Source organism: Rhodamnia argentea, chromosome 10, assembly GCF_020921035.1.
Source record: "Rhodamnia argentea isolate NSW1041297 chromosome 10, ASM2092103v1, whole genome shotgun sequence".
In the NCBI taxonomy this organism is placed as follows: domain Eukaryota; kingdom Viridiplantae; phylum Streptophyta; class Magnoliopsida; order Myrtales; family Myrtaceae; genus Rhodamnia; species Rhodamnia argentea.
The window spans coordinates 8,804,860-8,820,948 of record NC_063159.1 but is presented as its reverse complement, the minus strand read 5'-3'; the positions used below and the strand labels follow the sequence as shown (position 1 = coordinate 8,820,948).

General features: G+C 39.2%; 1 protein-coding gene across 1 annotated transcript; it reads right to left on the bottom strand.

The window, feature by feature from the left end:
- Positions 1–4,732: 4,732 nt before the first annotated feature.
- LOC115739168 (mitochondrial proton/calcium exchanger protein) lies at positions 4,733–14,280 on the bottom strand. The gene is made up of 15 exons (XM_030672142.2): positions 14,113–14,280; positions 12,688–13,418; positions 12,280–12,592; positions 11,389–11,535; positions 11,218–11,306; positions 11,016–11,108; positions 9,287–9,416; positions 8,631–8,695; positions 8,297–8,471; positions 7,538–7,732; positions 7,379–7,426; positions 6,774–6,920; positions 6,595–6,677; positions 5,528–5,643; positions 4,733–5,117 (listed from the first exon to the last, which is right to left on the bottom strand). The coding sequence occupies exons 2-15, from the start codon at positions 13,281–13,283 to the stop codon at positions 5,035–5,037; spliced, it is 2,280 nt and encodes a 759-aa protein (XP_030528002.2). The 5' UTR covers positions 13,284–13,418; positions 14,113–14,280; the 3' UTR covers positions 4,733–5,034.
- Positions 14,281–16,089: the final 1,809 nt, after the last annotated feature.

Sequence of the window (16,089 nt, the reverse complement as noted above, 5' to 3'; positions counted from 1 at the left end):
GCAACACATTTCACGTTTTCTACGTGTGAACATGAGATCTTCGATGAAGACCAAAGCCATATGATGGAGGAGGTAAGCATGCTTCACCACAATGCTCTTAGCATGCTTTGCTTCTTCTTCATTAGAATATCCATCTCCTAGAACATTGAATTCTTTACCGAACTCGTTAAGTGCACCTTTAATTGGGTTCACTGCCTCCTTGAACACCGAAAGGCTCGAGAAAGTAAGTGCCAAGGCCCTCTCCATATTTTTTATGCCCAACAAGAAGCACCAGAATCGCTGGAATCACCAGCGACTTGTCACTGGGAATATCTACCTAAAGACATATATGACAACACTGACTTGGAAGATAAGATTGAGTAGGTGCCATCGCCAAAGCGAAGTGTCCTACAGAGAGAAGGCAGTGATTGTGTCCAAACTGCCAAGATGTAACAAGAGAAAGGAGGCCCAAAATGCCTAAGTGCTCTGTCTAGTTCAGCTGCACAAGCACATGAAATGCCTTGATAGTGAGAAATGAACCCAATTGCAAATGCCGATGTCCAGCCGGCCATCAAATAGGCCAACCACAAATGGAAAATGATGTGCTTGTTGGTTGTTTTCTTTCTAAAGAGGTGCAAATAGAAAGACATAATTGAAACGAGAGGCTTAGTAGTAGAAAGCCTCGGATGTTTCAGTTCTTCCACATATCCGAAATGGAGCTAAATGCCATGTTTTTGCTTAATTTGAATCATATCGCTCCTCTCTAGTATGATTATGGGAACAACAAAGATAAATAGAAGGAATAGAGGAATGCATATATACATATTGAGATGGTTCCTTGCTTGATTGTCAGAAGGTAGCCTTTATTAAATCCAAGAAGGTAAGAGAATAGAGAATCAACCATTCTGTGAATGAACACATGGAACATGATATCTTTCCGGATATATGGTCTCATTTTATTTTTGTGTTTATAAAAAAAAAAATAGTTGTTGTTGATTATTTATGATTTTATGTGGCGGGCGTAGAAGTGAGAAATGGTCGGTTTCGGTGTGCATAAAGTACTGCCACATCTAGACCAAAAAAAAAACAGTATTGTCACATCTGTCTTCTGCTTCCAATATCCCCCACGAATGTTCTTTTCGTCTCGCAGTATGTTTTCTTGTTCTCTTTATTTTTCTTCTTATTATTTACATTTGATGATATAACAAATCAAGACGGTTATTTGCGCTTAAATTATCGGTCAGCGTATATTCATTTTCCGATTTTAATGTGTGAACCAAACTACTCATCGTCATCGTAACCACGCGTCTTCCGGACGCGGGACCCGGGACATCCTTCATATGCCTTTATTTGGTTAAAGATATCGATCGTGAGTTATTTGGTAACTATGAACTCATCAAATACCCAAAACCTCCACATATATGTAAACGGAAAAGGGAAATGGATTGCATCAGAGAGCAGATAAAGGGGAAAGAAAATTTATCGGCATTTGAAAAAAAACAAAAAGATCAATAAAGAAATCGAAACCATAGCCGACCGAGTCAGATATTTTCAACAAGAAAAATAATAATAACGATGCGATGATGTCTGTCCAAGCCCACAAATGTATAATGTTAAATTGATGAGGTACATGTTAGGAACAAAAAGGTTGCTTGGTGGTGCACATATGATTTGGCCAAATAAAAGCAAAGATTGGGAGTCAAGTAGGGTTGGAGTTATGCATGAAAATGGGGACAATTTTCTTTTTTGGGGTTTCTCAATGAGTCTGGCTTTTTCTCAGCTACAAGAAAACAAAGGTGGGGGTGGGGAAAGTAAAGGGGAAATTGGTTTTGGCTTCTGAATTGCATGAAATTCAACACCAAAACTTTTTGTTTGCATCAGAAATCAGGCTGAGTTTTGCTTTCCTTCTTCTTTTTTTGTCTAGTTGTGTAAAAGCAGGCGACATCCATCCACTTCTTATTCTCTCCTGTGCTTTTATTTAATTCTCACGAGACTGTATTAAACATAAAAATAGTAAAGAGTTAGCAAAACAAGACATAAGGGAACAGTAGAAATCAGTGAGTGCATTTATAGGGGAAAATTATTCAAAAAGTTATAAATATATCAGTCACAAATCTTTGAATTATGTCAATTTGCGTTTTCAACATTTTCATGTTTTATTAATTGAGTTCATTATACCAATTTTGGACCGTAAGCCGCTAACATAAACGTGAGTTGTCCTACGTGGCACGGTCGGTTGACATGAAAAATCTTTAATGCTTGTTTTTTAAATTCTATTAATTTTTATGTTTTTTTTTTGTTTTTTTTACTATGGGCGGCGAGGGCCGTGGCCGTCTACCATAATCCTATTTGGCTAGATCATCCTCGGCATTAGTTTGATCTGTATAGGTAAAGGTGATTGCAATTGTCTCTAATAAAGACAGCTAGTGAGTCCCATATTTTTCTTAATTTTCTTAATTGAGAAATCTGTCTCCTCATCACGACATTATTGTTGCAGTCGGCAGTTTCTTATGTTATCCCTAAACCTACCTAGCAAGCATAGGATGTATTTATTGTAAATTCTTTAAAAAAATTTAAAAAAATTACTTCTTTTTTAAATGTGGCTCTTGGCTGAGGGATAGCGCCCAACTTCATTCCCACGTCAATTAAACTAAGTTCTTTTTTTTTTTCAATGGAAGTGCGTCATCATTTGCATAATTCAAAGAGATTAAAGCATACAATGATGGAGATAATCGATTCGTAACGAGGACAAACATTAATCATGTGGGGGAGTCTCCGAACTCTCCGTGCCCATATTTACACATTTAAAGCTTATATCCTCGCCCCGCCCCCGCCCCGGCCAAGAGTTTGACCATAATTCGCGAAGAAATACTCCCCTCAACGCTCGGCTCTTTCCGAGCGCGAATCGCTTTTTTATGCGATTACGAAAGTTTCCCGAAAAAGAACGAGTAGATCGGAAGGTTCGGTGTCTGATTGGCAACTAACAAAATCTCCCTACCTGTTGTCCAGCTTTCGATGAACGAGACGACCTATTGTTGTGTCCACCAAACAATGAGTTGGGTGGACCGAAACAGAATCAAGAGACCTTATACATAATACAAAATGCATTTGAGTTTTGAGTTTCATCCCGACAACAAAAACGACAGGACCAACTGTGGGAAATACGTCCGAAAAGGGGAGATCTATGGAACAATCAGAGCCTTGAATATGAATGTTTCAAATCCAGCACATGGATTAATAATTCCCATTTTTTAAGGGGAAAAGTAGCGAATGGGACCCACTTCTGTCTATGCTTTTCTATTGTCGTTTTACTGATGTGACTGGACCATAAGAATGAAATTGAGCAGAAGCAGCCCAGAGCCATCACCCACACCGACCCTTGATTCTCCACCATGAAAAGTTGTCATTGATTCGACCCAGTGTAACATTTTTTTTCCACGTGCTAGATTAGCATCTCTCATTGTTGTCTCTGTCTATATAGCCTCATCCACCCTATTGACATTATTGGTCATTAACGCAAAAAGTAATGTTTCAAGCTCAAACTCAGTTTTAAATCGGATTAGACATGTACCAACTAAAATATGCTAATCGTTTCGGATTCAACATAATTCACTGACTTGTTTAATATCGTGAAATCCCCCTGATTATTACCTTTCTCACACACCCACACACGCACTACATGGATCGATTCCTGCATATTTTGGTAATTCTTCAAAAGCAAAAGGGTAGATTAGCCAATTGATATTCGGATAGTTAGATTTGTCTAAGAATTCCGCACTACATAGATCGATTCCTGCATATTTTGGTAATTCTTCAAAAGCAAAAGGGTAGATTAGCCAATTGATCTTCGGATCGTTAGATTTGTCTAAGTATTCCTTCTGGGCACATTGCTCTTAGGGATGTGATGTTAACTCAGTAATTTAAGTTCGTCTCTAAAGATTACAAGCATATCTCATATTCAAGAGCATTTCAATTATAGCTCGAGTCATATACTGATTGGATGAGATAATTGTCTGATAAATCTAAATTTATTGTAATCTAGCCAATTCAATCCTAAACATTTTAATTTAAATTATTTGACTTTTCAATGCAAGCCTTCTAAATGATCTTGATCGAAAATCATTGACGTGGCTAACGTTAACGTAAGCTATTTTTGCAATTTTTGAAATTTTCTATATTTTTCTTTTCTTTTCTCCCACTATTCATCTTCTTCGGCCGGCGATGGGCGCTTCGTTACTCTCGTTGGCCCTCCGAAGAAGATGAGTAGTGGGAGAAAACAAAGAAAAGGAAAGAAAAAGGTTTTAAAAAATCAGAAAACATATGTACGCAAGTTGCAAGACATTCAACGCAAGTTATTTCTGGCAAAATTAAAAAGCGAATTGGCCAATGTAACAATAAGTTTAAAACTTTTTTGACATTTATCCCCCAAATGGATTATTTCAGTTGTCTTATATTTATCAAATTCAACTTATTTCCCAAAAGTTTCCCATTAGTTCAAGGGTTGCTCCTATAATTAATTCGATCAAGGACGAGCCATTCCATTCATCTATGTGTCATCTTCTCGACATGACTTGTGTAGCGAGCATATATCATCAGCTACCCCCAAAGAGAGTCTATGAGATCCAAAGAAACAGAAGAAAAAAAATGAAAGAACATCTCCCTTTCAAATCAGAATCGGGAAAGGAATGACTTCCATTTAACATATTTTTTGTTTAGTAATTATCGATGCAGAGGAGCTCCGATTATTTTCTTTGTTTACATACAATTTTAAGATCAGCATCACCATTGACATGACCAAATATACAGCCTCCTTCCAATGACTCAAGCTAAATTTACCTCACACGCGTGAAGTAAAGCTCGCATAATGGGCATTATGGCAAAACAACGCCCAAGGAAGGTTTACATCAACAGGCAAAAAGAATATTGCACTATCGACTAAGATTTGAGCTTGTGTAGAAACTAATCCAAATATCAACAGACCGGACATTTATCAGTCAACCAAGCTTCTCTAAAAGACCCAAGGACAGGGGAGCGGCCAACAGTGAGTTTCGGACATCACCTTGTACAGTCTTCAGCAGCGTTAGTATCATCTGTCCGACTGCCCAATCTGACAATATCTTCCACGAGAATCTTCCCATCTAGGATAAGATAGTCATACACATGCTGTTATTCTCCCCATATCCAATAAAAATTTAACTGACTTCTTAATATTTCATAAAGTGAAAAGACCAAAGTTTAACGTTTCAATCGAAGCCCTATGTATAGGAGGACAATGTTTGGTCAACCTCTTTTTATTTTACATCATTGCCCTATCAATGCCCAATGGAAAACTGCGAGCTAGCCATAGCAAAAGGGAATCCGACTAGAATTGCATACTATAAGCATACAATACACACAGGTTTCCATAAGTGAACTCTAGGGAAACCTTTCACAGATCAATTATCAAGATGTTAGCAAACAATTTCTACTGTCTCAAGAGTTGTGCCTTTTCTAGTTGGAAAAAAAAAAAAAACGATGTCGCAAGAGGAATCTAGATCGAGTAGCTTACCTCTATCCTTAGATAGATTGCCGATTAGTTCTTGAATACCCTCCTTGTCCAGAGTATTTTTCAAATACAAAGCAGCAGCAGCAACTTCCTCAGGTGTCACCTTCCCATCATGGTCCCTGCACGAGCGGCACCATGAATTTGTCACAGTATGATATCCAGTAGTGAAAACATCTAATTTATCAACTTACTCTCTTCAAAACATACCAATAGCAACGTGTATACAGTAAATGCATTTTCACAGTTTTTTAATGTAAAGGAACTATTCTGTTTTCAAATTTTTAACATGATAGTGAGATGTACTTAAAAAGCTCAAACAAAGAGACCCTAATTATTAAATGCAATATCATGCTGTTCTTTTTTATGTGATCCTCCTCTCCCTCCCTCCCTCCCCCCCCTCCCCCCCCCCCGCGGCGTGTTAAAGACAGGGTTGCTGTTGGTACCAAGGGGATGCAGACTCTCAAAAAAACCAATGCATAAGGCACATTGTCCACTATATCTAATATACACTGTTCTTCCAATCATGGTTTTTTAGTATTGAAGAACTAAGAGTCCATCTGTCTCATTTACAAGATCACTCTCTACAACCTCAAGCACTCTTCTGTCCTTTCCCTCTATACTACAAGTTAAAAAGTAGGGATCACATGTAGTCATTTTCCTTAAGTTGCTCAGTCAGGTAACCCAAGCCTGTGCTCCTCCATAGATGTGATCTCTTTGTATTAGCTTCCTGTGATCTTCTCATACCTAATCAAATGCTCTTATTCCCTTTGCAGATTTCAATAAAACTTTTCAAAACTCGACCTCTTCGGATTTTGTCCTACCATTTGTTGTTTTGGCACTTGGTCAGATCAAATGAGTCCCCATCTTTCTAAGATGAAGTTTTCCCCCAATGTTTTTCAAACTAGATTTGCCTTCTCCTTCTATAATATAAGGCCAACTAGAGCACTTGAATATAGTTTAATTAATAGATGTTAGTATGTAAGATACAAAAACCCATCTAAGGCACAGACTTGCTATATCATATAAGATATGGGCCAATCAAAGTGGTGTAAGCATGTTCAGTTACAAACCTATCAAGTACTCGCCAACGGTCACCAATTACAGCATCAACATTGTCAATTTCCTTCTCTAGATTCTGAAGCATAGCATCAACCTGAAGAATGACAATGGTTACAAGAAACTCACGTACCCCATGACAGGTGTAGCCAACTCCACTCAAGTAGCCATTTTTGGGGACATGAATTTTTACCTTGTCTATTAGTGCAGATGAAACTGTGTCCTGTTCAGCAACGCCATCCATATGATCACTTTCCTCTCGTGCAGCCTTATACACCCTCATGGCATCTTTCTCACCATCTGTCCCCTCTTTGTCCACAATGCTATTATAGAGTCCAATCTGAACATATGAAGAAATGCATGCAACATGGTAATGATAGGCCAACAGGATACTCTACTTGACTAGAAATATAGCATGAATCCTCACAAACTACCTGAGTAATGCATCAAAATAAAAACACTACCACCAAGGAAATTTCATGTTGCTACATCATGACTGCTCAGATAACTTCTAACCACGTATTATAAACCACCGAAGCAACACGGTAGTCTAATATTCTCCGGAGGAAATCTCCAAATTAAAAGGGGCAGTGCAAAACATGAGAAATTATGGAGCCAACAGAAAGACAAAACTACACTCTTCTCAATGACAAAGTACGGGCAACTTTGATGCAAAATTTGGTGACAACAGATCCATCCCGCAGAATAGATATACAACACATCGTCCTATAAAGACTGCTAATGCAGCAAACAACGTATAAAAGATGCAGTTTTCCCTAAGGCACAATCAAGCCATACCTCTTTATTGACAAGCTGCAAGAAATCCTCACGCTCCCTACTCACTGACTGCAAGAGTTAACAGAAGACAGAAAACCAGTTCTTGTCATACACTGAGAGGACTGTCTATGACAACTGGTTAAGAACACAAATCATAGCATTTCAGGCTCTGATCCTTACAGATGCTGAAGCTAAAACAGCCAAAGCGCGACTTATTTCACAGAGATGCTCGTGCTTTTCGAATGCTCTTGCTATAGCTTGTTTCTGTGCTTCCTCTGCTGTTGGCAGAGCTATCTCCTCCAAAGCCACATCTTCCCTACTAACTCCAGACTCCTTACTCCTAGCTTGCTCTTCTTCTTCTCTCTCTTCCTCCTCCTGCAGAATAGAAGTCAAAAAACTAAATTCATGACAAGCTGCACTACAATAGAATTCTGCCGCAGTAAACTAAAGGTGCCTTTCTTTCGGGAAAAATTTCATAACAAAGGAAAATGCTTTCCGGGAAAACATTCACTTTCAAGAAAATGATTTAAGCATGTATCCTAAATGGAATTCTATTACTTGATCATTTTCAGAAAACCAAACGAGTGAAAGTCCAGAACACTGATTCGCGGAAAATTCTTTCACTCAAACAAACACACCCTAAATGAAACGCACATGGCAAGGCCAAAACTCAGGGCCTCAATTGCAGCAGCAAACTAAGGGGACCTCTTCCATTCCACTGCTATGTTTTTTATAATTACCTAACAATTACAAATACATGACAACCACGCGTAATGAATGCACTGAAAGATGGTGGTCTAGTATTAAATTTGTCCTCAGTACAATGATGGAAAAGAATAATGACAATAGTACTTATTATCAGCAAGGGGAACTACAGCGAAAAGCTCTTCAAGTTGCTGCATCACAAAGCATAGAAAAGAAAAGGAAAAAGAGGAAAACCTTTATCAGTTCTTCTTGCATTGCTAGGTACTCCAATTTCCTCCTCCTTTCCGACACAGAATCTTCAGAAGGTAATGAGGTAACACCAACAGTATCCACAACTTCATCTGGAAGAGAAGAAAGTGTGGCTCCAACAGCTTCCTCGGGTTTGAGCCGTCCAGCTACAAGGAAGGCCCTGCATATGGAATCCCACAAGTATAGCTGAACATATTGCATCAAAAGTGAAGAGGAATTAAAGGATCAACGAAGCAATCCGGTCAAGTTGTGATGTTGTTTTAAGCACCACTCAAACAATGAAGGGACAAATTTAAATACAGCCAGAGCAAGCTTTTACCTGGAAAGGATCAAAAGAGAGGATGGTACAGAGTAGTTCAGAGACAAGTCCAACCAATCACGAAGCTGCAGAAATGACAACTCTTAAACCATGGAAAAAGCCAAAATGCTATTTGACCGACCTTAATCGACATTATTCGAAACATTATATTTTTTCCAGTAGTCACAGGTAAGGCGACATCTATGACCCACTCTGATCAGGAAGTCCGGATTCTAAAGCTGTTCCAGGAAGAAGGAAATTCTAGGAAACGAGGAATAGTCTCCTCCATAAAGGCAAAAACAAGTAACGAATTTTTCTCGACACATAATCCCACAGTTAAAAGGATGAGGCGAGACAACAGAAAGCACTAACAAAAACTCCATCTTGCATAGAGATCATAAATATACCAAAATAAGCAAGCAACCAATTGAGTGCAATTGCCCTAACTTTTCACACATATCAGACAATTCGATTGCAGGTCAACAAACTCAATGGAGGAAACAACTTTCCGAATTTCTGCAAAACATGAACTTATGGATCTAAAGAGGAAGCTAAAACCTATTTTTCATAGTGATTATATGTTGACGACCACACAAGATAAAACCCATGCATGCATAGGTAAGAGGGGAAGGCCATCTTCCTCGAGAACAATACATTAAGCGGAGAAAAAAAAAAACCTGTTGGCGCATTTCTTCAACCGAACGTAATCCGAGCATGCCTCTTTCCCTACAATCTTCACGAAGCTCCTCCTCCGAGAGTGACTCCACCCCACCCTCTGCTTGAATCAGTTTGTCATCTTCTTTAATCCTGAAGCCGTACCACAAGAGAAATGTAAGGTTCAGCCAAAAAAAAATAATACTATTTATCTTCACTTCCAATTTGCGGAGGAGTTCTTATCATCAGACAAAATAAAGGAACATAAGCGCTTTGATTTAGGAGACTCGCATGGCACATCATTCTAAAAGTAAGTAGAATAAAGTAAGATTGATCTGTATTGTCTCAAGAACGTTTAAGTTTATACATGCAGAAATATGCAGTTCCAGATTCCAACTGCTTTGGCAAACAAAAATCAATAAATGAAGATCAGTAGTGATGTTCAGGGAAAAGTCTGAAATGAGAAGGATCCTGTCCAAAGTTGATAAAGCAAGACGTGCAGCAACCATTATACATAGGTCTTTGCTTAATTTAGCAAGACGAGATAAATACATATGCTCGATCTATGTCACATAGGCTCTTCACTAGTAAAACATTCTGATCAAATCAGTAGCATTTAAACTGAAGGAGAAGTGTTCAAAGCAGAATGTTTGCTAGTGAGCTTGACATTTCTGGGCAAAAAGTAAACACAAGCGATAGTTAAATAGTTGAGCTGGCCGATGAATGGGAGGATTGCCTTGCTTCTTAGCTAGGATGCATATTATCAAACCTTACTGAGTAACTTACCCATTTCTTGTCAAGTTCAAAGAGAAGATAATTATCCATCATGGGGCTTCAAATGAATTAATTACTTGTCAAAAGAGAAAATTATTAGAAAAGCCTAGATAAACATACAGTTGAGCTCAAGTTAAAGAAAGTTGACAGAAAGCTGTAGTTTGCCGCATTTCATCAATATTCATAACACAGATTAGCTGTACTATTCAGTTGCCTACTGCATCTGATTATCACTCAAATAAGGTAAAAGTGAACTCTGCTATGCAAGTCTCTGTCATTTCCACCACCGAGCCTCAATTAAATTCAATTTGAAAAGAAAATATCTGGCTCCATACAAACGCGAAGCAGTTTACTATTAGTACAAAGCTGAAGGAGGAACTAACAGAGAGAAGTCCCTATCAATTAACTCTGTTCTCACAATAGCTAGTTTAGTCCCTAAATTGCTGAAGATGTCAAGACTAAAGGAACCCATCGTCATAGGTTAGAAAAAGAAATGAATATGACAATTAGAGTCCTTAAAGGATTCACTTGAAGAAAAATGTGTAGATATGCTGACCGAAAACCGCACGACGCATATAAAAACGTCAGTCAGCTATCTCATTGAGCAACCAAAGCAACAACGAGATAAATTGACTAGAACGTGGAGCAAAGCCTCCAGGTCACATCGCCTTTCCTTCTATGATGCTCGTCTTTTTTGTTGATAATAAACCACATATCATTAATAAGGTAATGACAGGCTATTGCCCTTGTACAAAACGGCTTAGAAAGGGAAGCCACCCATATGTAAAATTATGCATGAAGACTATTTCTAGCATTTCCAACAAAACTAAAATATGAGCATGAACTTGTCCTCTATAGCAAAATGAAGAATGTATAACTGATTATCCTGACAAGACTCCCAAGAAGATACTCCAAAAGTCTAAAGTACCACAACATTATAAAAGGGAAGAAATATATTTTATGGACAGTATTCCTGACCTCCGAAGCCGCTGACGAAGCATGTAACGTAAATATGCATCCGTTCCAAATGGGCTGATTCCCATATATTTGCACATGTTTACTAGTCTGGGTCTGCAAGAATTGAGATGAACCGACAGAAAAAAAAAAATGGAATCAGAGCTAGTCCAAGCAAAGAGTTCAGAAATAAACGAGGATGAGATCAAACCAAAGAAAGGCCTACCTACTGATATTATCTAGAGTAAGCTCATCATTGAATAACTTGGCAAAACCCAAAATTTCTTCATTATTCACTAGGGCACCTGTTCTGACCTGAGTATCGATATACAATGGTCAGACACTAAAATCAGAGGCCCATACCATAAACAAAGGCCTGAGAAATGCTGAACCCTACCCGATTGAGAAACTCATCAAGATCTTCCGCGGTTTGTTTTAATTCACCACTTCTTGTGTTTTGAACTTCTTTAGCCATTTCTTTGACCGTGTCTTGCAGAAATTTGGCATATTCAATTCTTGCATTTAACCTCCGTTTTAGTGCTTCCTGCACATGAACGAGTTTCAATGAAACAACGAAATCTATTTCAAAACAACATTATCCAAACTAAATATGAATGAGTGCACTGTAATTATGTCAAAATCATCATGTCCATAGGGCAATCTATTAAAACTCAATAAAGTGCAAGAAACAGGAGAAAAATATGCAGCCGACATCCTCTAACTATGCAAAGACTATTTGACAGCATATTCCCGCAATATAGCAATTTTACACACTATCAACCACATCAATCATCTTAACACAAACTTAGATGAGCAGGGTCACAAAAAGCACAGCATAAAGAATTGTATGATGTTCTCAAATAGGGAAAACTCCTTTCTAGGAAAGAAAACTCATGAACATAGTAGCAATAGAAGACACAAGAGGAACATGCCCATCCTAAGCAATAAAACTAAAACTCCTACACAGATATCTAGGGATCTTCAGATGCATAGATGAAGAAGATAGGCGGTCAATTCATTTTTACAGCCCAATGGTATCAAACTATGCATTGCAAGGTTGCACATATGCAGGAATACCCATATGGCTTCCCAAACAGATATTAAGTGAATTTTTGAAATTGGGAAAAGAAGCCAGCCTTTACGAGGTTCTATTTCACCAACAGGAGTTCACAGTATATGAAGCTCACTCCTCAGTAACCTTAGTACCAAAGTTTGAAAAGCGAAATACAAACGAATTAAACATGAAAAGGGTCAAACCAAAATGTAGGATGGACTTCTTTATATATACCTGCTCTTTCATCTTGTCTTGAAATGTTGACGGCAACATATTGGGGAACAACTTGAGAAATACCGGCAGCAGAAATTCCATGAATGGAACGATTATGAACACCGCAAAAGGAACTAGCCTAAAAATATCGGCTGTTGTACGGGTTAACTGCTGCCTCTCCCTTCTTGATAAACTCTTACCGTCTGCAAGTTTTAAAAGCAATCTAGAACTAATCCTCACATCTACCCACAATAATTTCGTCCCCAACCAGTAATGTTGCAATGTTGACACAAATTCTGCTTTCCAATGCAAAAGTTTCTTGGCCCAATCCTCTCTGCCACATAAATTGCAAATGCAGCAAGGCAGATGTGAGTGAAAAATTCTGTCTATAGACCAAACTATTTCAAAAACTAGGAAAGAGATCCTAACCTGCTCATGGAAGCCACGGCTCTCAAAGCAGGACCAATCCCCAGGAGCCCAGCCCATGCCCTTTGCAGGATGGACTGGGCTGCTCTCTGTGAATCTTGCAACTTTTTAGCTTTTGCTTTTGCTTTGGCAGAACTTAGATCAGCAACGGCTTCATCACAATCTTCTGGAGATGCTTCCTTTCTCCTTTTAGCAACTAAATTTTCATTGCCTTCATCATCGCTACCCAGCTCCTGCTGCTTCGCAGCAGAAGTAGAAGCATGGCGAGTGGAGTGCAACATCCACCTCAGACCCAAAGGATACATGAGTTCTTGGTGTACATTTCCTCGAGCATACCCAGCATTACCACATATTCTCCCAGAATGTCCAAATCCTTGATTGGTAAGCAGTGTCTCTTTTGCAATCAAGCAAGCCGCACTATTACTTCTTCTGTCTACATCTGTAGATGGAATTTCAGCAATGGAGCTGTAACCATGTAGATCTCTGTAGAGAGGAGCATGCTCATGCCCAAGGCATTGGAGATATTGAACTGAGCGAACTGAGGAATGCAAGTACTTCGAGATGGCGCTCTTCCTCCTGACAAGTGCTCTAGATGCCATCCTCACACGAAGGTCTCCTCAAGAAGACAAGCACGTCCAAGTTCTCATCAAGCCCCCAAAATATCTCAGATACGTTACTCTTTATAGAACAAGGCTGAGAACATTACTTTTCATAAAATGATGCTGAAAATAACCCTGGAGCGAACAGTAGAAGGTGGGATTGTCAATTCAGGACACTATGATTATGGATAATTAGTACCGTGGAAGGAACGATAAGAATGAGGGCTTCGCCAACAATTTAGTACACTATAAGTTTGCCCACATCTAGACATCTCACACAGCAAAAAACCACATAAAAGAAGAAAGTCGCAGCCCAAAAAGGGAATTCTCAGAACCAACTCAGGTAAATTTGATGTCCAATGCATTCATCTTTAATACCATATATTGGTCCTATCAAATTTGCGACGCCTGAAATATTGTATCTGAGACAAGATAACGACGTTAAAACTGATAAATCCTCCTCTGATGGTTTGGTGATCTGCAGGAGGGAGAAACACATACGTACAAATCACTTCAACGTTATTAAAATCCTTTTCAAAACCTATGAAAAAAAACACAAACAAAATGACAAAGAAAAAATGAAAGAACACAACTTTGTGAAAATCAGAAAAAAAAAAATGATCCGCCGCATATCGATTAACAGCTCGAACTTGCCGACCAATACGCGCTCTCGAGACGATTCGCGACGACCAAAATCAACCACATGGAACACAGAACATCATCGCGAACTCAAATACAGAATCAAAAACGCACGACCATTTCCATCGATCACAAGAGCTAAGCAGTCGAAATAGAGAGAGGAATGATTGAGAAAGCCATGGAAACGCACTCAACGATTCAACTGGCGACCCAGTGGCAGTCCGAACGAGTCAGCGAGAGCGAGCGAGGGAGCCGAGCTAGGGTCTCCGTCGAAACTTGCGGGAGGAGAAACGGGGAGAGAGGTTTAAAGGAGGGATTAGGAGAGGTAGAGTTCGGGTGCGGCGGAGGCCCACGAAAACCGGGGCACGGCCAGCCGTTCGATCCGATCGCAAAAAAAAGATATGATTAGTCAAAGGGTTGGAAAGAGGGATCGGGTCCCACAGAGATCGTTGGCGGTTTTTGGACGTAGGACAGCACGTCACGCGGGAGTGATTCCTTTCGGTACCCGTTCGCACCGGATCGCCTCTCGCTTCGGAGACACAAAGACCTTCACGTGATTCCGCCACGTGCCGCCTCCAAAAATATATGCAAGAAAACACATAAAACGGTATTCGGTTGCGGCATCGGAAGGGGAAAAGAAAATCTCCCTTGTCACGTGGGTCCCAAACGAGTTGCGGGAAAATCTAACGGCAGAGATTTTACGAGCGATCTGTAGATCTGGTTCCAGAAGATTAATCTCTCGCGCCCCGCGGCGCCCGACCCTTGCTGTTGTGGGGCCCTCGCGGGCCTTTGATGCGGAACGTGTGTTGTGATTGTTACTGTCTTGATTCTCAAACGGCAGCAGCATGTGCCAATTAGCTGACGTTGGCGAAACTTGCATTTTTTTCACACAAGCTTTTAAGATATTTGTATATACCTTTATGATGTTTTTCTTTTTATCAAGTATAAATTTATATGTATATATTTTGATATCAGGTAGGTAAGTCATGATTACTTTTGAGATTACGTCTTCTGGATGAAAGAACGGCGGTGTTTTTATCATATTTTTGTTGAATAAGGGGCGTGACATTTATTGGTATGTGTTGTTATTTTTATTTGTCGAAATAGTGAGAATGGGCAATCAGCGTTGGCAACCCCGACGAGCGTCGTCAAAGGAGCATCACACTCACGAAAAAAATGTTCCGACTGCCTCTCTTTTTTAGAGAAGCCGTCACCACCACTCTATGACGGTGTACGCAAGAGTAGACTTGTTATCATCCGATGACATGGTGCGATGGAACTTATGCCGCAAACGAACTAGGGCTTCTTAAAATTGAGGATAGACTAAGGAGTTCCCTGTGCCAAGGATGCTAAATCCCCTTTGGAGTAAACCCTACACCACTGCATTAGCAACTTGTGGGGTATTATACTAGGGGAAAAGCACTTCAAATCCTTTTAACTTATCTCATATACTAACATTAGCCTAATAATGTTGCAAGATATCGATTCTCATTTATGTATTAGAAGTATAGTAATGTCATACCATGGTTGCTAATTCAGATGATATTCTTTAGAATTTTATCGGATAACTTCATTATCAAATGAAGTATTCTCACAGAAATTTGAAATTTATACGGTCCTATTTCAATGCTCTAATTTTTTTTTTTTTTTTGTTCATGATATGTTTGACGTAAATTTTTCCTATTCTATTCTGATGACGCCAAAGTTTTCTATCGCATTCTTTTAAGGAAAATATCTTACTTACTTGACAGTATCTCACGATATCTCGCACTTTATAAACTCTATATTACATGTACACACAAAGCGTGGAAGACATTCTCACAACTTCTGGTAAATTAAGATGTGTTATCAGAGTCAATATCTGAGCTTTTGTTTCTTTACAGTCAAGTATCTAAATGTTTGTTTGTTCAATTGAACACTTCGACTTTTCGAATTTGGCTCAATGGAAACTTGCCATTTCATGTGATTTTGCTGGCACGGCTTACTCGCCCAGCATCAGCAACATTTAAAAACAAGTCATTGTACCATTCACTTAGCAAAAACTGTGTCGTCTCCATTTATATGTACCGACTTGGACGAATTTAGCCATCTAACATGTCTTTGCTAATGCGGCATCATCTCGAAAGGTCACACTAAACGCCAATGTGGATAATTTGTGATTATTTAA